The 27,345-nt window shown below is 42.8% G+C and overlaps 1 protein-coding gene across 1 annotated transcript in view; it reads right to left on the bottom strand.

The window, feature by feature from the left end:
• supt5h (SPT5 homolog, DSIF elongation factor subunit) overlaps window positions 1–27,345 on the bottom strand; it is a 46,949-nt gene that overhangs the window by 15,026 nt on the left and 4,578 nt on the right. The window contains exons 4-18 of the mRNA XM_079673908.1: window positions 25,251–25,319; window positions 18,634–18,648; window positions 17,346–17,415; window positions 16,318–16,386; window positions 10,768–10,833; window positions 10,665–10,695; window positions 10,444–10,512; window positions 8,967–9,218; window positions 8,703–8,792; window positions 8,555–8,625; window positions 4,523–4,628; window positions 3,783–3,873; window positions 1,746–1,882; window positions 1,457–1,612; window positions 5–61 (exon numbers count right to left, since the gene is read on the bottom strand). Coding sequence (XP_079530034.1) covers window positions 5–61; window positions 1,457–1,612; window positions 1,746–1,882; window positions 3,783–3,873; window positions 4,523–4,628; window positions 8,555–8,625; window positions 8,703–8,792; window positions 8,967–9,218; window positions 10,444–10,512; window positions 10,665–10,695; window positions 10,768–10,833; window positions 16,318–16,386; window positions 17,346–17,415; window positions 18,634–18,648; window positions 25,251–25,319 — 1,349 coding nt within the window. The remainder of the gene's footprint in view (window positions 1–4; window positions 62–1,456; window positions 1,613–1,745; window positions 1,883–3,782; window positions 3,874–4,522; window positions 4,629–8,554; window positions 8,626–8,702; window positions 8,793–8,966; window positions 9,219–10,443; window positions 10,513–10,664; window positions 10,696–10,767; window positions 10,834–16,317; window positions 16,387–17,345; window positions 17,416–18,633; window positions 18,649–25,250; window positions 25,320–27,345) is intronic.

Below are 27,345 nucleotides of genomic sequence, written 5' to 3' on the forward strand. Positions count from 1 at the left end.
CCGCATCCACCCCGGAAGCTGTCTCCGAGCAGAGCTGCAGGTCTCTGGGTAACACCTTCAACTAAACACACACACACACACACACACACCATTGGATGACCATTTTAGTTTTCACTTAAAGGTCCCATATCATCCTCCTCTTCATCAATATATCACAGGTCTCAGATATATCCAGAGCCTGTCTCTGATTGGCTGAAACACCAAACAGATCATTGCAGCATTACCCATAATCCCCTCTGTTTCAGCCCTGTTTCCAAAGTGCTGATTCTCTGTCTGTTACTTTAGATGAAAATGAGGAGCCCCTCCCCACGCCCCTCTGAGAGAGATTTGGTTACAAAGAACTCAATGGTGCTCTAAGAGGAGATTCAGGTGATAATGGGGGGGGGGGGGGGGGGGGGGGGGGGGGGGGGTTACCTTGGTTGGTGATTGGCGAATGGTTACACAAGACAAAACATCGTTATGACATCATAAAGTGACCAAAATCTGATCAGCTCATTTTCAGACAGGTTTTTATAGAAATGGATCAAAAGAGAGAGAATCTTTGTTCCTGAAACTTTCAGAGTCTCTTTCCACAGAGGGGACACATGTTGATGTAGAAGAGACATGGAGAAGAGGGGACACATGTTGATGTAGAAGAGACATGGAGAAGAGGGGACACATGTTGATGTAGAAGAGACATGAAGAAGAGGGGACACATGTTGATGTAGAAGAGACATGAAGAAGAGGGGACACATGTTGATGTAAAAGAGACATGAAGAAGAGGGGACACATGTTGATGTAGAAGAGACATGAAGAAGAGGGGACACATGTTGATGTAGAAGAGACATGAAGAAGAGGGGACACATGTTGATGTAGAAGAGACATGAAGAAGAGGGGACACATGTTGATGTAGAAGAGACATGAAGAAGAGGGGACACATGTTGATGTAGAAGAGACATGAAGAAGAGGGGACACATGTTGATGTAGAAGAGACATGAAGAAGAGGGGACACATGTTGATGTAGAAGAGACATGAAGAAGAGGGGACACATGTTGATGTAGAAGAGACATGAAGAAGAGGGGACACATGTTGATGTAGAAGAGACATGAAGAAGAGGGGACACATGTTGATGTAAAAGAGACATGAAGAAGAGGGGACACATGTTGATGTAGAAGAGACATGAAGAAGAGGGGACACATGTTGATGTAGAAGAGACATGAAGAAGAGGGGACACATGTTGATGTAGAAGAGACATGAAGAAGAGGGGACACATGTTGATGTAGAAGAGACATGAAGAAGAGGGGACACATGTTGATGTAGAAGAGACATGAAGAAGAGGGGACACATGTTGATGTAGAAGAGACATGAAGAAGAGGGGACACATGTTGATGTAGAAGAGACATGAAGAAGAGGGGACACATGTTGATGTAGAAGAGACATGAAGAAGAGGGGACACATGTTGATGAGGACTGGTTACCTCGTGCATGGTGAGGTCGGAGAAGAGGATGACGAAGTTCTCCTCCACCCTGACGATGAGGCCGGTGTCTCCCTCGTATCGACCCGCGATCACCTTCACGTGGTCGCCCATACGGAAATATTTCCTCAACTCGTGAGCCGGGAACTCCAGGGGGTCCTGGGAGAAAACACACTCAGTATTTACCATCACAGGGGGGGAGTTATGGTGGGCTGAGTCAAAAGTTACAGGTAGAGGTGTGTGTGTGTGTGTGTGTGTGTGTGTGTGTGTGTGTGTGTGTGTGTGTGTGTACCTTCAGGTCTTCGTGTTTGGGCATGATGGTGATCTTGTTTCCGTCCACACTGAGGATTTTTCCCTGCAGGTTGATCAGCTCTCCCTCACACACCTCCACGTTGTCTCCAGCCTGCAGGTTGTGTTCACGCTCCTTACCTGCGCACACAGAGACAGACACACACACACACACGCACGCACGCACGCACACACACACACACACACACACACACACAGACACACTTTGAATATAGTAATTATATGTTATAGTTGATGTTATATGATTTTCGCGCACTATGAGCAGTTTAAGTTATACATAATTGTGACCTGCTTCATCAAAATCAGTCGCATTGACCCGAAGACACATGTTGAGTTGTATACACTGCTGGAAAGAGGAGATTACTAGCTTTCTAATTATATCAGGATTGTTTTTCTACGGAGGGAAGATATTTTCGTTTGGATTACTGGTCTAGGGGAAGCTCGCGAGTGTGAGTGTGTGTGTGTGTGTGTGTGTGTGTGTCTACGTGTGTGTGTGTGTGTGTGTGTGTGTGTGTCTACGTGTGTGTGTGTGTGTGTGTGTGTGTGTGTGTGTGTGTGTGTGTGTGTGTCTACGTGTGTGTGTGTGTGTGTGTGTGTGTGTGTATGTGTGTGTGTCTACGTGTGTGTGTGTGTGTGTGTCTACGTGTGTGTGTGTGTGTGTGTGTGTGTGTGTGTGTGTGTGTGTGCACGTGTGTGTGTGTGTGTGTGTGTGTGTGTGTGTGTGTGTGTGTGTGTGTGTGTGTGTGTGTGTACACGTGTGTGTGTGTGTGTGTGTGTGTGTGTGTGTGTGTGTGTGTATACGTGTGTGTGTATACGTGTGTGTGTGTGTATACGTGTGTGTGTATACGTGCGTGTGTTTGTGTGAAGTCCACTGAGACAAGTAACATTTGTGATATTGTTATTAATACATATTATTATAAATAAACATTGATTGAATGTGTGTTTGTGTATTTTTGCATTTGTGTGTATTGCGTTTGTTTCCCGGGGAAAACCCTCAGGAGAAACACCGGCTGTTGTTCCTGCTGTGACGTTAAGTTACTCCGTTCTCCGCTTGTAATTATGCCGAAGCTTCAAAGTTGTATTTATCTTCTGAATTTTCCGAAATAAGTTTAATATTCTGAAAGCCTCGACTTTGTTTATTTGAAGTCAGATGAAAACAAACTGTAACGGACCCTGCCGTGTTATCTATGATTACTCTACGCTTACATTCATCATGTCAGCGGGAGGGAGGGGGGGGCGTCGTGTGGAACAGCAGAGTCTGAGGGAGAGCTGTCTTCTTCCCTTTAAAAGCTTCAAACATGTATTTATCGTGTGATTTTGGAAATAACAGTTTCATATTCTGAAAGCCAAGACTTTGTTTATTTAAAATCAAATAAAACACTTGAACCCCGAAAAACTTTTTTTTTAATGCAAATCCAGGTTTATTTTTTAAATGAGCCGACTTGTGACTTCCGACTGATTTCGATAGAGCGGGTCACAATTGTTTTAAACTACAACTAAATTAGAATTTACATTTCTTCTTCTCAGTTTACATTTCAATTTGGAATATAGATTTTAAAATTTAAAGCACCAACACAAATGACTAGTGGTGTAATAAAATGATTCCTATCATGTCCATAAAATGAGCCGATAGTGGTAAAACGATTAAAATCAAAAATGAAATTCAATTATATTAATAATAATTAATGAATCAAATATAAATTAATATAAACTAAAATAATTTGATAATATCGTATCGCAATAAAACTATTGATTTACACCCGGCTTTGATTTCTATGGATCAACTTGTTCTCTGCAGGAGTTACGCTTCATCTTGACCTGATCATCTTCTGCTTTAGACACACACACACACACACACACACACACACACACACACACACACACACACACACACACACACACACACACACACACACACACACACACACACACACACACACACACACACACACACACACACACACACACACACACACACACACACACACACACACACACACACACACACACACACACACACCTGACTCAGTGACCACCTCCAGGTCGATGCCTTCAGGTTGATCCTCAAACTTCTCCAGCTCAGAGAGAGTGGGTTTCACTCCGTCTGTGATCTGAGAAGAAACAACAGCTGATGATCAGGAGAAGAGTAACGAGGCAGTGTGTGTTTCTACAGGTGTGTGTGTGTGTGTGTGTGTGTGTGTGTGTGTGTGTGTGTGTGTGTGTGTGTGTGTGTGTGTGTGTGTGTGTTAGGGCTGCACGATATTGGAAAAAACTGATATTGCGTTTTCCCCCCCTGCGATATGAAATCAAACATGAATTGAAGAAAATATCGTTTTTTTTGTCCGCAAACTATCCTTTCTTGAACTTTTTTTTTAACTATATTTAACCGGATGAAGGATTTTAGTCACGGACGTCTGGATCTTAAGTTATCAGAGCAACAAGCTGAGCTAGCTCGGTGAGCAGCGCCAAACTGGAGAAACACGTGAAACGACTTTATTCAGTGTTTCTACCTTTGATCACGGGGTCCCTTTGCTCTGGAGATTTGATTTGATTGGTGGTTTGCTGTCACTCACTCAAGTGCCCCTGACATGAGAGCCACGCAACTTTTCCTTTTGTAGCAAGCAGCACAATAATTGTAACATGACGTGTTTGAGTTAATTTGCCTACTTAATATCAAATGTCCTAAAAATCGCACGTCCTGCGATGTGAATATCGTGATTATCGTCATATCGTGCAGCCCTAGTGTGTGTGTGTCCTTACCACAGCAGACATGGCGAAGCTCTTGAACAGAAATCCTTTCCGGCTGTAACGGTTTGCCTCGAAGATCATGAAGTCTCCATCGTGGCTGACCTCCCCGCCGAGGGACCTGTCAATCAAACACCACCTTTCAGTCACTGCATAACATTGACTTCATAAAATATAGACCAAACACTTGTTTTGAAGGGCTAATGTATAAAAATCTATTGCACATCAGAAGCTTGTCACGAGACGGGATGGGGCTCGTGTGGGTTTTTACTCCTTTTGCTCCCCCCCTCACCCGTGTCTAATTGCTCCCACCTCACCCGTGTCTAATTGCTGATTAGTGTGTGATAATGTATGCTCTGTTTCCCTGTCTGTTGGGAGGCTGGTAGTGTGGTGTAAAATCCCTGCATGTGGTTGGTGACGACACACACACACACACACACACACACACACACACACACACACACACACACACACACACACACACACACACACACACACACACACACACACACACACACACACACACACACACACACACACACACACACACACACACACACACACACACACACACACACACACACACACACACACACACACACACACACACACACACGAACTGTTAATCCAGATATCTTTCTGTTTCATTCTCAATGTTTTCATGTTATGCTTTGGAGAGAGTGTGTAAAATGCAGACACAGAGGAACACTGGATACTAAACGGCAGAATGAGTGAACACAACGGAAAGTAACAAAGCAAGACCAGGTGAACATCACAGACGAATCTGACGTACAGTGACGTGCTTGGCAGTTCAAAACAAACTGCTTCTCTTTTGCGAGGCGTCTGACGCCAGATGGAAGTGATGAAGATGCAGCTGGTTTTCCAGGTTTAGGTCACTCAGTGTTGAGCATAACCCGGCCTTGGCAAGGCTCAGCTTGGAGAAGAACGGCTCACAGCGGTAGGTTGTCCTAAATAGTGATGTGAACTTCAGTGCATGTCTTCTTAGAAGGGGAAAATGCTCAGCCCACACACAGTTTGTAGAACTCCAGCAGAGTGAGGTTGTTGTACCTGGCTCTGAGTTCATCGTTGCTTTGCAGCTCAATGATTTCCAGCTGCAGGTTTCCAGGCACATCAGCTGGTTCCACATCGAACGGTGTTGCAAGAATGTTCAGTTCCTTCTGCTAACGGTTCACGTCCTGGAACCTCTCTCTGAAGTAGTGTTCATTTCGTTGACTAAAACTAAGACGAAACGTGTTAGTCAACGACCTTTTTTTCCATGACGAAAACGAGACGATGACGAGACGGCAGTAAACAATAACTGTAACGAAATCATCATGCAATATCGTTGACGAAAAGTGACGAGACTAAATATTATCAAAGATAACGTTACATCTCTGATAGTCAGTTTTTCTCCCAGCAGTTCCATTTCCGGTGCTGCGGCTGGGCAGCAGCTCTGTGTCTCTGTGCTGCGCGCGGCGGTACATTTGAATTACACCGGGCAGCGGCACAATGTGAACTGTCAGGAAGACTCGGGTGGGTCTAACTCATGGTCTAACTCATGGTCTAACTCATGGTCTAACTCATGGTCTAACTCAAGGTCTAACTCATGGTCCAACTCATGGTCCAACTCATGGTCCAACTCACGGTCTAACTCACGGTCTAACTCACGGTCTAACTCACGGTCTAACTCACGGTCTAACTCACGGTCTAACTCACGGTCTAACTCCTGGTCTAACTCATGGTCTAACTCATGGTCTAACTCCTGGTCTAACTCCTGGTCTAACGAACCTTATTTAACAGAAAATAAAATGGCAACAACAGGGCTTGGGAGCAGTGGTCGCGTTAACCGAGTACCCCCCCTCCCTCGTCAGCGCGAGTGAGTGATAAATTGTGCACTCGACGGGTAATAATGGATTATGGCGGAAATGTTACAATCCTGTCCGTCAAAATGACTGACACCGAAAAAGCCTAAAGCCACCACTGCTTGGGAGAAAGAAACGATGTGATATTTGGGCCCATGTTCGCTACAATGAGGCGGAGGAAAAAGCGAATGCATTGTTTCATCAGAAGGGAAGCAATGTGGCCATAACACAGCTGGTAACAACACCACACACCAGATACTCTCTGCAAAGCTTCTTTCTTAATCATTCAACCTGTTTTTCATCAAATAAGGACAAGATATCATCTTATTGTGAAATAAGTTTGACTAAAGGCCCAGATACACCGGCCAGTCACCTGAGAAGTCGCCGACACCGACTGTTGCGTCGCCGGACTCTCCTGCGTATTTGCCGACTTCGCGGACTGGAACACACCGCAAATCCGAGCCGAGCACGTATGAACTGCGCGTATGCGTGAGTAGCTGAACAGCCAATCAGTGTTATCCCTTTGTCCGACTTCCGGTGGTGTTCCCGGCAAGAAAAGGCGTCAGGTCGGCAGAAAAGACCCGACGGTGCGGCGCACACCACTCCGAATAGGGCGTGCCCACGCTCATGTTCGGCCTGACTCCCATTTACTGCCGATTTCGGGCCGGTGTATCTGGGCCTTAAAATGACAAATTATTGGTTTTGGCTATAGACTAGTTTGACTGAAATGTTCTATATAATCTGATGACAGTTTTCATTGACAAAAGTAGTTTTCTTTGACTAAAATAAGACTAAAATACAAAACTTGACTAAATAAAAACAGGGTGAAGGTGACTAAATATGACTAACTAAATTTCATGCACATAAATGGCTAATTGGGCGGTATTAGTCCGTTGTCTCGTCACAGGCCAAAGAGAAAAACTTGAAATCTCTTGCGGTGTCCTTCAGAGTTTTTTCAATGTCTTGTGCCATGTCAGTAATCCGATCCGACAGTTCTTCGGGACAAACTAATACTTTGGAACACTTTTAATTTATCTGGTGCGAGAACCTCCGCGGCGGCAACAAGGCACTCCTTTACAAATTCACCATTCTGAATGAGGCTTCATTTCTTTGGCGATCAGCTCACTTAAAACAGAACTAACGTGCGAGACGTTGTCTTGGTTCGCCTGTGGTCTTGCGAAAACCACTTGTTGGGACACCGAACTCCACCGAAGAGCGTTGAGCTTATCCAAACGAGCTCGCCCTTTCAGATTGTCCATTTGAGCATGTTTCGTTCTGTAATGCCGCTCGATATTAGCCTTTTTCATTACATCAAGCGCGTCCCCGCAAACGAGGCACAGTTGCTTGCCTTTTACTTCGACGAAGAAATAGTCCTTCGTCCATTTTCCCTGGAAAATCCGACGTTCCGCATCCACCTTTCTCTTTTTAATACTCGCCATATTAAGTCCGCTGCTTAATGAGATAGGGACACTGAAGTCTCGAAGACGTGACATGCCACGTTACGCTCGTGTTGCGTTCAAGGAGCCTGATCTTCACCAGGAAAAAACATGGATGGTAAAGGGAAAACCAGGCGGTTGCTTGTTTAATTATATTAGATTTCTTTTTTTGCAGTTGTTTTTTTTTTTCTGCGTTTATTTCTAAATGACCTCGAGGGCCTGATACGGCCCGGAGGCCGGAGGTTCCCCACCCTGCTTCAATTCATTGTGTGATTAGTTGTGGTCTCTCTACAGTGATTTCTGTGTCTCTTTGTGGTTGTTTTGCCGTTTTTATTGTCCATTGGGGCCGTTCCTGTCTCTTAGCAGCTGTTTTACGTATTTTATTAGTCTGGTTTGTCTCTTTGTAATCCATGTGTGTCACTATTGGCTGCTCCATATTCATCTAGTGTCTCTTTTTGGTCATTGTATTCATTTAGTGTCTCTTGAGTGATTTTTGTAGTTGTTTGTCTGCTCTTTATTGTCCTTCTGTAGTCTTCTGTGTCTCTTTGCAGCTGTTTTACATGTTTCTGAACTCTTTGTAGTCATATTGTGTCTCTTCTGGCGTTTTGCCAGTTTCCATAGCCGTTCTGAATCTCTTGCATTTTTTGTAGTGCTTTTGAGTCTCTTCCTGGTTGGTTAGCGTCTCTTTGAGTGACATTCTGTAGGTGAATATACACAGTGTGTGTGTGTGCGTGCGTGTGTGTGTGTACCTGATCTTCTCAGCATCAAACAGCCTCTGAGCGGGTCTCTTGAACTTCTTCCTCTTAGCGAACCAGTCTTTCTGCAGGACACACAGCCATCAGTACGGAGAATAAAGAGGGGGTAAAGTGTGTGTTAAAGTGTGTGTGTGTTTCCCACCAGGCTCATCTTGGCCTTGATGCGGTCCAGGTCTATGCGGGGAATCATCTTCAGAGAGATGGTGTTCTGACTCGGCTCCACGTAGTCCACCTGGAGAGGAAGGACAGCTCATTACATCCTCTCAATAAATAGATTTAAAGGTTATACTGTTTTTCATCAATATATAATTATAATATAAACCGGTGTGTGTGTGTGTATATATATATATATATATATATATATGTGTGTGTGTGTGTGTGTGTGTGTGTGTGTGTGTGTGTGTACCTGAGCGATGTCGTCCTTGTACAGGCCTCTCTTTAACCGCACCCAGGACTTGGGCTTGAGGTTGGTGACCTCCTTGACGACCTTCAGCACGTCGGTCATCTCTTTGATCGGCACCATCTGTTGGTTCCACAGACCCATCCTCAGGTTCCCGATGCCCTCGATGGCCGCCTTCACGTGCGTCTGTTTGTACGACTCCACGTAGATGTAGCCTTTCACGTGATCCGGGGCCACCACCGACTTTATCTGCAGCGGCTGTGGAGAGGAGAATATAAAGAAAGTGAGAGGACCAAACATACAGGAGAGCTTGTTTCTAAACAGAAGAACACGACTGTCTTTAAATCCACGTTTTTTCACATAATTATATCAGTTTTTCTGATATTTGATATGCTGCTTTTAATTAACTTTAAGGGAAACCTATAGTGTACACCGACGTCAATTCTGTATGTTCATAATGTATATTTGATATCTATATATCTTTCACTGTCAGTCGGACTCGAGTCACATATGTTTGGACTTGAGACTTGCTTGACTAACATTGATAAAAGACTCGACTTGACTTTGACTTGGGACAGATGACTCGAAAGGACTTTACTTTAATTAAATATTTGCTTTTGTATTGTACGGAGCCCCTAAAGGGCAATGAAGAAAATAAAAAATACTGTTTCTCGTTCGCACGAGAAAGTTACCGGAGCGCTAAGTGGAGCACACGGGAGACAACCGTTTCATTGCAGACTGTAATGTTTATGTTGGGGAATGGCAGTGCATACATTATTTTAGATATATTTCAAACTCTGACTCTCATTCACTTCATGAAATGGCTACGGCACCAGGAGGCAGCGGGACGTGTAACTCCGCCTCTGAGCAGCACCAGCGCGCGGAGAGCTGTGTTGACTCATTAGAACAGCTTGGCGGGCTGCTACGTGTTAACCACACACCTCTACACACATCCAACAGCCCGATTAATCCCCCCTATTACTCGTTTTATGAAGGAGATGTCCACTAAGGCGCATTATGTGTGTGTGTTTGTGCTCAGCTCAGTGTGTGTGTTTGACAATGGCATTTGTTTTCAAATGACCATGAACAGTAATGTACACACATCTGGCCAACTCCATATGTATATATATACGGGTGTTCCCAAATGAAAGAAATGTGTTTAATGTTAGACACCCACACACACCCACACACCCACACACCCCCACCCACACACACTTTTTTTTATGCTGCTGCAACACAAAACAAATATATATAGGCCATTCAACTGCTTTCCAATGTCCTTAAACTTAGAAAAAAAGAAGGTTGTTGTTGAAGAAATCAAAGCGTTTCACCCCTCGGGAGTCTGGGAGCGTAACAAAGACTCAACAGTTGGATTGAGTTTGTTGTAAAGTGGAGCTATAGGAAGATGCTCGCTTTGAAATGAACCTCCAACCAATCAGAGAGGACCAGTTAGAAAATTAACGAGAAAATTAAAGTTTCTTACCGTGTCGGTGAACTGGTAGGCGACGAACTTCCTCATCAGAGCGATGGCCGTCGCCCTCTCCTCTCCAATCTGACAACACAGGATTATATTACTAAATATGAGTGTGTGTGTGTGTGTGTGTGTGTGTGTGTGTGTGTGTGTGTGTGTGTGTGTGTGTGTGTGTGTGTGTGTGTGTGTGTGTGTGTGTGTGTGTGTGTGTGTGTGTGTGTGTGTGTACGCACCTTACACTTGACCGTCCACAGATTGGGATCCCTGTCGACGACAAACACATTTTAAAACTATAATCTACAATTTGTTCTCGATGCTGATTGGTTAATCACATACTTGACTCCAGGAAGTAGCTGCTGCTGTGTGATGTCATCAGAAAGCTCCTCCGACCCTCCAGCGAAACTGCGCACCACAGAAGAAGAAGAAACAGGATTACCATCACATGTAAATATATCATTTAAAATAATAAATTCCTGATCAAGTGTATCCGGCGTTTGAGTAAAGCTCCACAAATAAATATCAAATGAAATGGAAGAAATTAATAGAAAATTAGGGAAAGTTACCTCATCAGGAAAATCTAATCACTATTAAAGACCTGATCCATTTCTATAAAAACCTGTTTGAAAATGAGCTGATCAGATTTTGGACACTGTATGATGTCATAACGATGTTTTGGCTCGTGTCACCATTAGCCAATCACTTTTCCAGGGCCTGGAATTAGCATTTTGAAATTCCATGACTTTTCCAGGTTTTTAATGACCGTAAGAACCCTGAGTGTCGCCAACTCGTTTCTTGAATTGAAATAAAAAGCAATGTTAATTTTGTTCACAATTAGTTTATTTTTTTCTCCAAAAGAACCGATAAGATTACCGTTAAAAGACCAGATCGATAAGCGGTATCGATAAAAGTAGTAGTACCGTTAAAACCTTAACGATACCCATCCCTAGTTGTCACATAACGTTAATACAGGGTATATGCAGGAATCCTGAAGTCAAATGTAATCCCTTTTAAGACCTTTTTTAAGACCCTTCCCATGCATTTTAAGACCTCATTGCAACTTTGAGTTCTAACCGGTTACATTGGCGACACACTTTACCTCACATTTAATATATTGATTGTAAGACAGCAAAACTAAACAGAGTGCAGACAGACTACTGAAGCCTCCTCTCCACATGAACTTCAACCTCTCTGTGAAGGTCAGGTTTAATGCAGTATGCTGCTTTGTTGCTTCTGTACTCTGTGCTCTTTCATTCCAGTAAAACTCCTCAGAAACCATTAGAAACCAGTATTTGACCAATAAACAAAACAATTGACAAAACTTTGAACTATGAAATATGTTAAACTTTGGTGAGCTTCAGCGGGGTAATGCCATATAGGAGCTCCCTCACAAATACCCAGGGGTTAGATTGGGCTGGGGCTGTCCGGGGCTAAGCCCTGGCACATAGGACGATGCTCTGACGTCATCACCCTCACACATTTGTCATATGTTTACAAAAAAGGATATATGTGTTAAGACTTTTCTCGTTCTTAATATAGACTATATTTAGGGTCTATATGTGTTGACTTTACTTTAAAATAGCAGATCTCTGTGACCGGATATAGTTTGGCTTAGACCCCGGCCCCACAAGGACGCATACGGTAAAACGCATACGCAAGCGGAAAAAAGGCTTCCGTTCAAACGCATTCGATTCATTAACGTGTCCGTTCACACTAGACCGCTGGAAATGATGGAAACGATGTAGTACATATGTCAGGCCTGTAAGTGGCGCTGCTGCCGCCCGAAATACACCAAAAGCAGCGAAGAAGAACCCGGAGCATGGTTGCCATGGTTGCTCTTCTGTTTATTCTCCGCGGTGGACGGCGTGTTCTCCTGCTGTATCTCTCAGGTAGTCCACCAGCAGATGAAAAACACCCACCTCTCCGCCTCTTCCAAGGAACGAGGGGACCGTGCGGCAGTTTCCGTAAAAAAAATGTTCCGCCGGTCAACATGTCCTTTAAAGTTCCTCCCTTCTGTCAAGCGACTTTGTTAACCACTTTGAAAAAAAGGTTGATGATATTCGCTCTTCTTTTTCTGACTCACCTTTACTCACCGCTGGGTCACCAGACCCTCCCTTCACCCACACACTGACCTCCTTCTCCCCTCTCTCTCCAAGTGAGGTTCTTACCCTCGTTACCTCTGCCCGTCCTACCACCTGTCCTCTGGACCCTATCCCCTCAAACCTCCTTCAGACTATCGCTCCTGATATTCTACCATTTCTCACCCATTTCATCAACACTTCTCTAACTTCTGGTCACTTTCCAAACAGTCTCAAGGAGGCAAGAGTAAACCCTCTCCTAAAGAAACCCACTCTCAATCCGTCTGATGTTATTAACTACAGGCCCGTCTCTCTCCTCCCGTTCCTGTCTAAAACACTTGAACGTGCTGTCTTTAAACAACTCTCCTGTTACCTCCATCAGAACAACCTTCTGGATCCGCACCAGTCTGGTTTCAAGGCAGGTCACTCAACAGAAACTGCTCTCCTTGCTGTCTCTGACGAACTGCACACTGCTAAAGCAGCCTCCCTCTCCTCTGTCATCATCCTTCTGGACCTGTCTGCTGCATTCGACACGGTGAACCATCGGATCCTCCTTCACACTCTCCAAGAACTTGGAGTTTCAGGCACTGCACTTTCCCTCCTCACCTCATACCTCAACGACCGCACCTAGAGGGTTACTTGGAGAGGGTCCGAGTCCGGCCCTTGTCAATTAACTACAGGGGTCCCTCAGGGCTCGGTTCTTGGTCCCCTCCTCTTCTCCCTGTACACAAACTCGCTCGGGTCTGTCATTAGCCCGCATGGTTTTTCATACCACTGCTACGCTGACGACACCCAACTAATTCTGTCCTTTCCCCGCTCAGAGACCCAGGTCGTCGCACGCATCTCTGCTTGCCTAGCAGACATCTCTCGGTGGATGTCTGCTCATCACCTCAAGCTCAACCTTGACAAGACTGAACTGCTCTTCCTTCCGGGAAAAGATTGTCCCACTCTTGACCTAACAATCAACATCGGCACCTCTGTTGTTTCCCCGACTCAGACTGCAAGGAATCTGGGTGTGGTCCTAGATAACAAATTGTCCTTCACTGCAAACATCGCTGCTACAACCCGCTGCTGCAGATACACTCTTTACAACATCAGGAGGATACGTCCCCAGCTGACCCAGACATCAGCGCAGATTCTGGTCCAGGCTCTCGTCATCTCACGCCTAGACTACTGCAACTCCCTCCTGGCTGGTCTACCTGCATGTGCCATCCGACCTCTGCAGCTCATCCAGAATGCAGCGGCTCGTCTGGTCTTCAACCTTCCCAAATTCTCCCACACCACACCGCTCCTCCGCTCCCTTCACTGGCTTCCAGTAACTGCTAGAATCCACTTCAAGACACTGGTACTTGCGTACCATGCTGTGAATGGATCTGGCCCTTCCTACATCCAGGACATGGTTAAACCGTACACCCCAGCACGTGCACTCCGCTCTGCATCAGCCAAACAGCTCGCTGCACCCGCACTGCGAGGGGGACCCAAGTTCCCGTCAGCAAAAACACGTGGGTTTGCTATCCTGGCTCCAAAATGGTGGAATGAGCTCCCCATTGAAATCAGGACAGCAGATAGCTTACACATCTTCCGACGCAAACTGAAACTCATCTCTTTAAACTCCACTTCGAGCGATAGAATTACTAACAAAGCACTTATATACTAATAAAGGGCTGGCTGATCTAGAGCCAGTTGAGTAGCACTTGAAATGTTTGGCTCTATGAAACCTGATGGACTTATATGATTCTGTTTTCTTAAAGGTTGTATCTTCCTGGTCGAATGCACTTATTGTAAGTCGCTTTGGATAAAAGCGTCAGCTAAATGCAATGTAATGTAATGTAAAGTTTAAATCTTCCGTACAAAATTAGAAAAGTGCCGCTCAGAGGTCTTCTTTGTTATTTATTGAGCTTTAAAACAAATTGATAACGACTCTGTTCTCTGTATAATAATATAATCATATTTAATAAACGGTGACAGCCTCTCTTTTCCTCCCCCTCTTCTGACAGCCCAGCAGCAGCAGGAGACGTGGGGAGAGGGAGGCGGGCTATTTCATCGTTATCAGAAAATGATCATATAGGGCTTACACACGGGGCCGTTGGACCCCCAGAGCGTTGCGTATGCCGGTCTACCCACCTTGGGACCCGTTACCGTAGTCGTTTAGTCCCCCCCCCCCCGGAGCAAGGCAACGAAACTTAAAATAATAAGCAGCATTTTACGGCGCGCTATGCATTGGGCCGCCTTGGGGGGGTTTCCCGACATGTCGTTTCAGTAAATTAAAGGGTGTTTCATGTTGTCGTTGCTGTGAACCTTCTTAATACCTTGGAAAATGCCGTTTAATACTTTTTAATAGCCTTAATTTTCGCTAAATTGATTTATCAACTTTTAATACTTTTTAAGACCCCGCGGACACCCTGTAATAAAAAAAAGTATTTCAACCGGAAGTGACGCTAGCGCCCTCATGTCATTAGTTATTTTTGGTCATTATTGAGTGTTCTTGTCACTTGTTAGACGCTTGTATCCAAAGCGACTAACATACTCAATACTGTGGGCAATCCCCACAGGAGCAATTTGGGGTGAAGCGTCTCAGGGACACAACGACATCTTGTATTTGAATGTGTGTGTTTTTGGTAAATATTGAGTGTGTCTGCATTTGAATGTGTGTTTTTGGTAAATATTGAGTGTGTCTGCATTTGAATGTGTGTTTTTTAAACCTCAGGACTGTGGGAAACTGTATATCGATCTTTCTGTGTGTACAAACATATTTTGAGATTGACAATAAAGTTGACTGATATTTTTCTAGAAAATCCCCTGAGCATAATACATATCTGTATATTATAATACATGGTTTGCTGAGAGACCTTAAAGGTCCCATGTCACGGCCATTTGCACTGATCATAATTCCATTGTTGAGGTCTACTAGAATAGATTTATATTGTGCAATTTTCCAAACTCACTTTGGTTTCTCATCCAGCATCTCTGTAAACTACGTGTATTCACTGAATTTCACTCTCTGCCTTTAACGGCTCGTTGTAGGTCCAGTAGCTCCAGCCCCCACCCTCCCTGTGAGCACAGTGTGCTCTGATTGGTCGGGACGTTGTGAATCGCGCTGAGCTCCGTGGAGGTGTTGTTTCCTTGTTTAGCTATACACAGCGAAACACACCCTGAGCACACACAAAGTCACAGCCCAAGTAAAAACAATAAGTGTGGCTTGATATTGAGTAAGAGAAAGGTTGATAAACGCTGTGAGAATGGGTCTGCAGAGAGAATGGGTCTGCAGAGAGAATGGGTCTGCAGAGAGAATGGGTCTGCAGAGAGAATGCAGAGAGAATGGGTCTGCAGAGAGAATGGGTCTGCAGAGAGAATGGGTCTGCAGAGAGAATGGGTCTGCAGTGAGAACTTCACCGCGATCCCAACTCTCTGTTATCAGCCTGCAGCCAGGGAGGAGAGATCAGCAGAGCTGCCTGCACTGAGTGTGTGTGTGAGGAAGTCCATGGATTGGTCAATATGGACCAATCAGCGGGGGCTTAACGTAACGGCTCCGCGGATTGGTCCATTTCGTTCCGGGTAAGGTTGACATCATGCGTACCCGGAAGAATCAATGGAGAGTGACGTAATAACCGGAAAAGCATAACATGGGACCTTTAAAGTCTAAACTTCTGGACACATTTAGTTTCTACTGTTCTTGGCTTCATTGTCGGGGTAAAAGCAGAAGCCCCTATTTGGACTCTTCAGAGCACTGCTCTGTAGCATCTCAAAGAGGAACAGATGTTTTTGTTAATAAAGAGACGTATTGTCCCCAAGGAGCGGGAAGAGGACTCACTTCTCTCCTCCAGAGGTCTTGGCGTATTTCCTCATGTAGTATTCACCCAGCGCCTCTTCTCTGGAGTCTCTGCAACACAAACACACACAGTGAGCCAATGACACACACACACACACACATTTAACCAATGACACACACACACACACACAGTGAGCCAAAGATACACAACATTACTCAACGCTGTCTGGGAATCTGTGGGGAACAAAAGCAGCACTGACTGTTGACTTAATATCTATCACTCAGTGTGAACACTAAGAGTCTTTAAAGCAGTTTTCTGCCAAATGTTGTGCAATTGTTTCCCATATTTCAACAAAATCAGACAGAAAATGTCAAATGAAAGCACGTTTTCATCCTCTTGCTGTGTTGTCTGAGGGAGATGATTCTCATCCATTAAAACAAGCAGACACAACAAGTCATCGTGTATTCATTCTAAGGCTGTGCGATTATGGCAAGAATCATAATCACCATTATTAAAAACGATTATCCATTTACTTTGAAAACATCTGCTTATTGAAAAAAGACATTTGAACAGTATGTTTTTAACAGTTGATTAACGTGAACTTTAAGTAGAATTCAACTGAAAAATAAAATTAGTTTTTTTTTTTTTTTTCGTTTTATTTCGAGATTAAAATACGATTAATTGCACAGCCCTAATTCATTCTGCAATAAAGCACCTAAAGGTTATTCATGCTGATAATACAGTTTATTATATGATAATAAGCTTCTTAACAAAAACCGTGCAAATAAATCACTACTTTTTGTGTTTGTCTATTAAAACTAATTATCTCTTCAGGTTACTTAAAACAAAATATACTTTTAAAGACTTTTGAAGCCACTCTGAGTGAAATACAACACGTGACTTTAATGCGAAATCAATTGGGTTCAAACGAATAGTGTATCATCAGGTATTTGGATAATTCTAACGTCAGCAAGAAAGCTCTTAAAGACATGTTGCTGTGTTTTCAGATGAATGTCTTCCTGCAGTTCAATACAGCGCTTCCTCTCCTCGTCTGCTGAGATGTGTTTACCTCCAGAGATTCTGCAGCCTCCTGGACCCGGAGTTATCCTCGTCCAGAACCACATGGTCGATGTTAGACACTGAGAGATTAAAACGTCAAATGAAAAACACTGCATTACGACTTAAAGTCCTGAATTCAAAATGTTATTCAAGAAGCAGAACCCAAGTATGATCAGCCGAGTGTGCTCAAAGTGTCAAATGTAAAAGCACGTAATGCTCTTTTCCTAGTATTATATTATCATAGCTTCTTATATACTCCTGATCTGATTGCTTATAAGGACGTACGAGCATCTGAACTTTGTCAAATACTGGTTAACTCTGTACTGACTTTAAATCATTCTCTTAAACATTTTGATTGACGGCCATCTAACACTGGAATATTCTTCCTGTTGAACTTTTTGATTTGATTTCATTTATTTTGAATGTGTAAAACAATAATACATATTTTAACATGAGAATTATTCTACAATACAAAATGACTCCGTGTCAAATTGATATCAAAGATCAATGCTATACTGACTCTACGTTATGTGTAAAGAAATCATCTACTTCATTACACATCCGGAAAGGGGTGGGAAGAACTTTACACTTATTTAATCCCACCCCTTCTCCCAAAAACTAAATTACTAACGCAGATATATTTAAATGTTTTCTTAAAGAAATACATTTGTTATTGGAAAAAAAAACAAATAAATTAACGGATAAACAAACAAACAAATAAACAAACAAACTTAAAACCATTATTGACTTTAACTCGTTCTCTTATGGTGCAAATGAATGCCAACATTAATTACACTTTAATCTGAGTTTTGAACTGTATTGTAATATTATATTTGAACTGTTCTATGTATGATTGTATTGACCTGTTCTTAAAACATGTTTTATAATTGTTTGTGAGAGAGACTACGCAATGTTTTAGTGTTTATTGATTGTTATGAACCATGGAAATGAGCAATTAGCTCAAATCTGGCAAAACTAATCTCTTCTCTTTTCTGAGAGGAATGTATTTGTGTGTCCTTGTTGAAACAAATACATCATAATAATAACGATAAATTTCTCTTTGTGGAGCCAACTGCGGAGACTTCGTCAAATACTTCATTACATTAGTCTCACGGCGTCGTCTCCTAGCAGACTGTGTGTTTCTGGGATCAGTGAAAAGCGCTAAGCAGATCTCATGAAGTCTAAACAGTAGATTTAGCACTCAATGGAAAAGTACAAGTCAAGAAAGTAATTAAGAACACGACGTTGATATTCATGTTTCAAAAAGTAAATAATGAACAAGTTAGAATCAAGCTTACCTTCAGCTTCCTCTGCTTTGGACCCAACGGAGAGAGGAAGAGGAGGAGAGGAAGAGGAGGAGAAGAAGAGGAGAGGAAGAGGATAAGAGTAGGAGAGGAAGAGGAGAGGAAGAGGATAAGAGTAGGAGAGGGAGAGGAGGAAGAGGAGAGGAAGAGGAGAGGAAGAGGATAAGAGTAGGAGAGGAAGAGAAGAGGAAGAGGAGAGGAGGAAGAGGATAAGAGGAAGAGGAGAGGAAGCAAGAGGAGAGGAGAGGAAGAGAGGAGAGGAAGAGGATAAGAGTAGGAGAGGGAGAGGAGGAAGAGGAGAGGAAGAGGAGAGGAAGAGGAGAGGAAGAGGATAAGAGTAGGAGAGGAAGAGGATAAGAGTAGGAGAGGAAGAGGAGAGGAAAAGGAGAGGAGGAAGAGCATAAGAGGAAGAGGGGAGGAGGAAGAGGAGAGGAAGCAAGAGGAGAGGAGAGGAGAGGAAGAGGAGAGGAAGAGGAAGAGAGGAGGAAAGGAGGAGAGGAAGAGGAGAGGAAGAGGAGGAAGAGGAGAGGAAGAGGAAGCAAGAGGAGAGGAAGAGGAAGCAAGAGGAGAGGAAGAGGAGAGGAAGCAAGAGGAGAGGAAGAGGAGGAGAGGAGAGGAAGAGGAAGCAAGAGGGGAGGAAGAGGAGAGGAAGCAAGAGGAGAGGAAGAGGAGGAGAGGAGAGGGAGAGGGAGAGGGAGAGAGGAGGAGGAGAGGAAGAGGAGAGGAAGCAAGAGGAAAGGAAGAGGAGGGGAAGAGGAGAGGAAGAGGAGAGGAGAGGAGAGGAAGAGAGGAAGAGGAAAGGAAGAGGAAGAGGAGGCAAGAGGAGAGGAAGCAAGAGGAGAGGAAGAGGAGGAGACCAGAGGAAAAGGAGAGGAGAGGGAGAGAGGAAGAGGAGAGGAAGCAAGAGGAGAGGAAGAGGAGGAGAGGAGAGGAAGAGGAGAGGGAGAGAGGAAGAGAGGAGGAGAGGAAGAGGAGAGGAAGCAAGAGGAGAGGAAGAGGAGGAGAGGAGAAGAAGAGGAGAGGAAGCAAGAGGAGAGCAAGAGGAGAGGGAGAGGAAGAGGAAGAGAGGAAGAGAGGAAGAGGAGAGGAAGCAAGAGGAGAGGAAGAAGAGGAGAGGAAGAGGAGAGGGAGAGCGAGAGAGGAAGAGGAGAGGAAGAGGAAAGGAAGCAAGAGGAGAGGAAGCAAGAGGAAAGGAAGAGGAGGAGAGGAGAGGAATAGAGGAGGAGAGGAAGAGGAGAGGAAGAGGAGAGGAAGAGAGGAGGAGAGGAAGAGGAAGCAAGAGGAGAGGAAGAGGAGAGGAAAGGAAGAGGAGGGGAAGAGGAGAGGAAGCAAGAGGAAAGGAAGAGGAGGGGAAGAGGAGAGGAAGAGGAGAGGAAGAGGAGGGGAGGAGGAGGAGAGCAAGAGGAGGAGCAGATAAGTCAGGATTAAGGTCATTGAAGTCGGGGAGAAAGAAAAATAAGGAATAAAAAGAGAAACAAGCAAACGTTCAGGAACAGAAGAGGACGAAGAAACAAGAGGAGGAAGAGGAAGATGGGTACAAACGTGGAGGACAGAAAAGGAAATGAGAGGAGGAAGAGGAGGAAGAGGACACGAGCCAAAGTATATGGTTGATCAGGGCAGCAGCAACACAAAGCATGATGGGAGAAAAAACAACAGAAACACAAACAGATTAATGATGACGAACAGCACGGAGAGGCATGAGGTCAAAGGTCAGAGTACAGTAGCTTCAAGCCAATCAGACCCTGTTCAAATACCGCCTGCTCTCAGCCGCCATCCTATTGGTTCCTCATGAGGAGGCCTGCTCTCAGCCGCCATCCTATTGGTTCCTCGTGAGGAGGCCTGCTCTCAGCCGCCATCCTATTGGTTCCTCATGAGGAGGCCTGCTCTCAGCCGCCATCCTATTGGTTCCTCATGAGGAGGCCTGCTCTCAGCCGCCATCCTATTGGTTCCTCATGTGGAGGCATGCTCTCAGCCGCCATCCTATTGGTTCCTCATGAGGAGGCCTGCTGTCAGCCGCCATCCTATTGGTTCCTCATGTGGAGGCATGCTCTCAGCCGCCATCCTATTGGTTCCTCATGTGGAGGCATGCTCTCAGCCGCCATCCTATTGGTTCCTCGTCTGGAAGCATGCTCTCAGCTGCCATCCTATTGGTTCCTCATGTGGAGGCACACCTGGGACTTTCTTACTACAGCTTCTCACTCATGTGTGCAGTGCCGTCGCAACTTCTAATCAGCTGCGGTCTTACGAATTACACATATGATGTTTGACAATTAAAAAATAATTTCCGTGTCAAAAAAGTCACAGTTTGTCGTAAAACTGTTGAAATATAAGACTATGAAAAATATGCAACTAGAAAGACTACAAATCCCAGAGTCCCGGTCCCGCATGCTGGCTCTCACGGAACCGACTAACTCCCCTTGTGTGTGTGTACAGCTCTCAACATGCCCAGATTTGGAGTGAAAGAAAGAAGTGAAATGTGCCAACGTGACGGCCGTCTTGGTGTGTGGTGCGAGATGGGAGATGTAGTTCATTGAGCGGTTTCACACAAAAACACACCTTTTTTTTTTTGACTTGCAAAATTATTTTTTTAAATTGACAAACATCATAATTCGTGTAATTCGTTGTACAATTCAAACGGGATCGAGAGATAATCTTTCTCTCTCCATTGACTTCAATGCATACTTTTTCTGAAATAAGGTCCCATGGAGGTCCACCGGAAGGGGGCGGGACTTCGCCTCTCTATATCGATATAAAGTATTTTTAGATCTTCGTTTTAATGCTGGACTATTTTAAGCGGCGGATGAATATATTTTAAGTTGTTTTTCTGTGAGTTTCCTGACAAACATCAGTTTAACGTTGGTGCTCTAATGAAGGCTTTTCGTGGCTGTTTTCTGCCAACAAAGCACTGATTAAAACAGCAGTCATTGAACGCAACACCAGGTTTGACTGCAACTCTTTTGAGCTTTTACATATCGTACAAACTGAGATATCTCCGTGTCTTGTTCACTCAGGATTTGGGCTCTACTGTACTCCTGTCTTTAGTGATATGCATCACCGTGTGCCACATAAACAAAAAGCTTCAAACACATCCGTTAGTCCAGAAAACAGAAAATAAAAACATGGCAGCGCTGCACCAGGAAGCAACGTCCGGCAAAGCATCACTTCCTGTTCATTTAGAGCTGAGCAATATATATAATATACTCAGAACACAATATGAGATCAGATATCAGGCTGGGTTTTAAATGTAGTCTTTAAGTGTTTTTAATGCTGCATTACAGTCAAGTCATGTGTTGTTACCCTTAGTCAGTAAGTCCACATTAAACAATACTCAACCCTCACATTTCATCACAATATTGATATAATTGACTTTGTTCATCGCCCAGCTCTAAATAACTTCAATGTCACGATCAACTATGAATGTAAGGGAAATATTCTGTCAAAATCTAACTTTTGGATGCAGTTAAACACCCAATCACATATCTTTGGAAAATAAATGTTTTAAAGATGTAACTAATCGTGTGCTTATATAGTTTAATCTAACAATAAACATGTGATTGACTTTGGTTTGACTGACTGTCGCCAATTAAACTAAAATAAGTTAATCATTCATTCATCCAGCGATCAAATGTGTCGCAACACTTCTTAGGAAGGTTTTGTACTGCAGCAATTAAACTACAATCAGCACATGTTTGAAAGGCAATTACATGTGAATGATTGTGCTTTTTCTTTAAGTTAGCAAGTTAAAAACATGAAAGCACTTTGGATTGCCTTGTGTTGAAAGGTGCTGTACACATAGCGTGTCTTTCTTATATCTTATCTGGATTTTACCGTCAATAACTAATGGGTGAAACCTCAATCAGCACATTTCTGTGACAGATCTTGAAGCCAATTAACTGTAAAGCTAACTGAGTGAGTGCGTTGTGGCTCAACGCTCCAGTGATGGGTTTGCCTTCATTGCTTCCTGGTGTCGAGCTTCACAACAAAACATCTGAGATGAGGCGGCGGGGGTTAATTCATTCTGAGAACATGGATTTTATCAAACGGATGAAACTGATATTCCACTTTGCTTCAGATTCACATCAAATGTATGAACAGGAAAAATGAGAGCAGGAGAGTATCTGGAGTCCAATTACCGTTAACTGCAGAGGACATGCATGACAAGAGACACGGGTAGGAGAGAGAGGTCAGTTAAACACTTTCAGAAACATCCGCTGCAGAAACCCTCAAAACTCACAACGCTGCAGAACAGACGGACTTTAAAAAGAAAGGGCCGAGAGCCCAGACCAAGGCCCGATAACAACTACAAGAAACAACTTAACATCGAGCGGGGAAACTGAGATTTATCTGTAAGAGTCCCAAAACGTTTCTTTATCATTCGCCTGCCTCCTCCGACCCTCTCAAAAACATCATAAAAAGTAGGAACTAAACTGATTAAAAGCACCATTTTCCACCCAAATGTTGGTTAAATATGCAAGAGTTTAGTTCATTAGCATAACTCCGCAGCCACAAAAAAACAATGTATTAAACATCTATTAATTGCCTTGCTATTGGGTCAGTGGCAGCCTGCTTAGACGTCATTACAAATATACGTGTCTACAATATAATGCAGGTCACAGCGTTACAAAATGGGCCGCTGACTAACGAGGATGCAGAAAGATTCCTACATTAGTAAAAAAAAAAAAAATGTATAAGATGTAAAAGAGGGATTTGTAAGATGCTAAAAGCAGCTGCTAATCAAAGCTAAGCAGAAGCATTTAATAACACTGACGTAGAAACTGTAAAATGTTGATCGGACATATCGAGCGGGTGACAACGACTAAGTTTTATGTTAACAGTTAGAAAAGGGAGCAAACATTTAAAAAAATTGTAAAAAGTTAGAAACTGTTATAGACCTTAAATGTAATTAATAGTAATAACACGTGATAAAACAAGCAACTGTCGCATTAGATGCTTATTTTCATTTCCAACTTGGCACAGAGCTGATGGGGGGAAAGGCAGTTTAGGGTATTATCATTGCAGACATTAATAACATTAATAACATTTAATATAACCTTGTTTTGGTCCAAGCTGAAACACCTACATGTGAAGCAGCTATTATTCATGTCATGAAAATGCTCAAATGTCAACAGGAATGCTGCTGCAGTCATGTTTGAAATAAGACATTCAATTGTGAGGCGGATTTATCGCCACGGAAAGAGCGGAGAGGGTCACATGCTAGTTTCATTTTCAGGCTATTGCTTTTAGTTTTTTTCAGAACATCTCAATATTTAGATTTTTTTCACAAAACTCTGACTTTATTTTGAAATTCTGAGTTTTTTTTATCTTGCGGTGCGTCCACACGGAGGTCACGCTTTGCCGAACTGCATTGTGGTCCGTCGCTTTGCCTTCCGTAGCTCGCTTCGAAAGTTGAGAAAAGTTCAACGGAAGCGTCAGCCAATCAAATCATATGCCAGTAAAAGTGCTAGCCAATCAAACCACGTGCTTGTGTGTTCGGTGCGGGAGATTAATGTGATTGGTTGTTGGTTGCACGCCAGACACGCCCACCGGCAAGCTTCAACGCGACGGAGCCGTGTGGACGTACCGTAACATTTTGTAAGTTGTTCAAAAATTTCTGTCCTTTTCCTAAATTCCTGACTTTATTCTAAAAGTCCAAACTTTTTTTATATTCTCTGAAAATCCCAAAATTCTGTATTTTATCCGAAATTTCTGACAGTTTTAGAAAATTGCAAAATTCTGACTTTATTTTTGGAATTCTGATATATATATATTTTTCAAAATCTGAAATATTCTGTATTTTTTCCCCGAAATGTTGACTATTTTAGAAAATCTCAAAATGCTGACTTTTTGGAAATTCTGACATTTCTTTTTTTTTTTTTGTGTGTTTCACTTTTTGCTCAAAATCCGGAAGTTTTTTCGAAAATGCTCATCATTCCGAATTTTTTTTTTAAAATCAGAACTTTTTTAAATCTCAAAATTCTACCTTTTAAAAAAATATGACTTTTTTTTTCTCTACCCTGTAAGTAAAAAGTTCTCACACAAAAAGAAAATATCTTGATGAATGCTTTAACCACTACGGACTCTAAAAAAATGCACCAGTGTTTCCAAGTGAAGCCCATTAACTACTAATCGTCCAAATGTAGTTTTATTCCCAAAACATGCTTCGGTTGTTTGGGAGAATGTTCTCCGTCACGTCTCTTATCTTTGCGATGTGGTTCAGGTTCAGTGGGTTCTCATTATCAAACATCTGCAAGTTAAGTGTCCTGAAATCACCTGAAACTAACAGTTCAAATAAACAAAGAAACAGGAGAGCATTGTTTGGAAAGTTGGAAGCAGCTGTGTCTTTTTTTATTTGTATTTGTAGAAAACAAAGTGCTCCGTTAACGAGAGCCAGGCTGGAGGTCGTTTTGCAAGTTTCAACCCCAGATTGAGATCACCCTTTTAATTACGCATTCATTAGGAGGAAATGTGGCCTGCAGATGTTGAACATAAGATGCATTTGTACCAAGTGCTGCCAACTTACTGGTTTAAGGGAAAAGAGTTTGGTTACATTTTAATATCTACAGACTTGAGATGTCATGAGCGTGTGTCTCTCTACGTGGATAGCTCCTTACCTTTCTCCAGAATATCTTCCGCTCCTTCCTCCCACTGATCCTCCTCATCCTCATACTCATCGTCGACATCTATGGAAACAGAAAAACACAACTACTTAAACTCCATGTCCTTCCTTTAAGACAGTGGTTCTCAAACTTTTTCTGTCATTCCCCGCTTTGAACAGGTGGGCCTTTTCAAGCCCCACCTGTTCCTCATCGCTCCAATCAAATGGTAGGCCAAGCTTAAAATTGTCAAATGTATCGTTCTATAACGGGGGTCTCCAACCTTTTTTAGGATGAGAGCTACTTTCAAAAAATAAAACAAGTCGAGAGCTACTTTTACTCCTCTTTTTTGTTTTTTTGCAGTGTATATATTTAGCACATTTTAACATTATTATATGCTACCTTTAACCTCTGTGTGCCGTTCAGGTGTGTGAGACCTGTTTTCAGTTTTTACTAAAATAAAATGTACGCAATTTAATTATTTTAGCCTGCTTTATTTGGTGGTGGACGTCACATCCTCTAGGGGGGTTCGGGGGCATGCACCCCCAGGAAGATTTTTTTTAAGCTAGGGCTGCTCAATTAATTGTGTTTTAATCGCAATTACGATTTTGGCTAGCAACGGTTATGAAAACAACATAATCGAAATAAAAAAATTGTTTTTAAAATAGGTTTTTCCGTTGAATTATACTTAAAGTTCAGGTTAACCAACTATTAAAAACATACTTTTCAAATTATTATTTGTTTATTATGTTTTCAAAGTAAATGGTTAATCGTTTTTAATAATCGTGATATCAATTATTGACCCAAATAATCGAGATTATGATTTTTGCCATCAGGGCCGTGGGAAGTAGGGGTGCTGAGGGTGCTGCAGCACCCCCTGATGGAGGACAGGGAATCTGCACGTCCACAAGATTAAATGGAAATATAATACAAAAAAACGAATTTTCAGCCCTGATGTAACAACATTCATAACTAAGTAAAGATAACACCCTTTTCACCCCGGTTACAGTTTCCATTTGCCCTGTACGATGAAAGTGGGGGATGTTGGCTAATCAGGCGCCCGCAGCTCACACACAGGACAGATATCAGCTGTCTGGACAGGACTGATAGCCAGACAGACTGAGAGGCTCAGTGAGGTAAAGGACTGAGTGTTTAGATAGTTCACTTTAGTCTAAGTTATCTCAGAGGGTCTCAAATGGTTTGTTAACAATTTATGTAAACAAATATTTCCAAGGCAACCTTTATAATTATTGGGATAAATAAAAACAGGTTTGAAATCATTCCAGTGCATACTATAGGACAGTAAACCAGAAATATTGTTTAAATCTGGAGAGATTAAAGAATATGCATAAATAAATAAATGTTAACTGGTAAAATAAGAAATAAATGAACAACAAAAATAAAATAAGTTACATTTACTTGTTATTGGCTGTGTTAGGTTATTGGTTATGTCCACATACTTATTTGATTATTAAAATGTAAACCGATCTTTTCGATATGGGTGTTTAGAGTTGGACCCCTTAGATCTAGTCTCTGGCAATTCAGCTCAAAGTGCACCAGATTGAAGCATTTTACTTTATAATGTTGAAAAAAAATCTTCCCCCCTGACCCCCCTAGAGGATGTGATCCCCACAGCACCCCCCATTTGAAACATGTTCCCACGGCTATGTTTGCCATAATCGAGCAGCCCTACTTTGAGCACAACATGAATTTATGGATACAGCTCTCAACACTCAGATGAAAGGGAGCTGTATACTTTTCAATAATCCAAACATCTTTAGAATATGATCACAACAAATCATTTAAACTTGTTTATTCTTATCTTACCTAGTTAGCATTCTTTCTTTTTATTTATGCATAGTAATCCCTCCCCTTTTAAACTTTTTACTGTCCTATAGTACACATTGGAATGATTTCTTACTTTATTTTTTACAACTTTATTAAATAGATAAAGGTTAGCTCTCTCTCTTGCTCTATCTCTCGCTCCACATTGCTTTTCTTCCCGACTGCAACGCTGTTGTGTGTGTATGAGAGATTTTTACCAGTAGCGAGCCTCTCTCTGAGGGCCTAAGATATTCTACAAAATAATATTTAAAAACATTAAAACAAATTA

Source organism: Notothenia rossii, assembly GCF_949606895.1.
Source record: "Notothenia rossii genome assembly, chromosome: 4".
Taxonomy (NCBI): domain Eukaryota; kingdom Metazoa; phylum Chordata; class Actinopteri; order Perciformes; family Nototheniidae; genus Notothenia; species Notothenia rossii.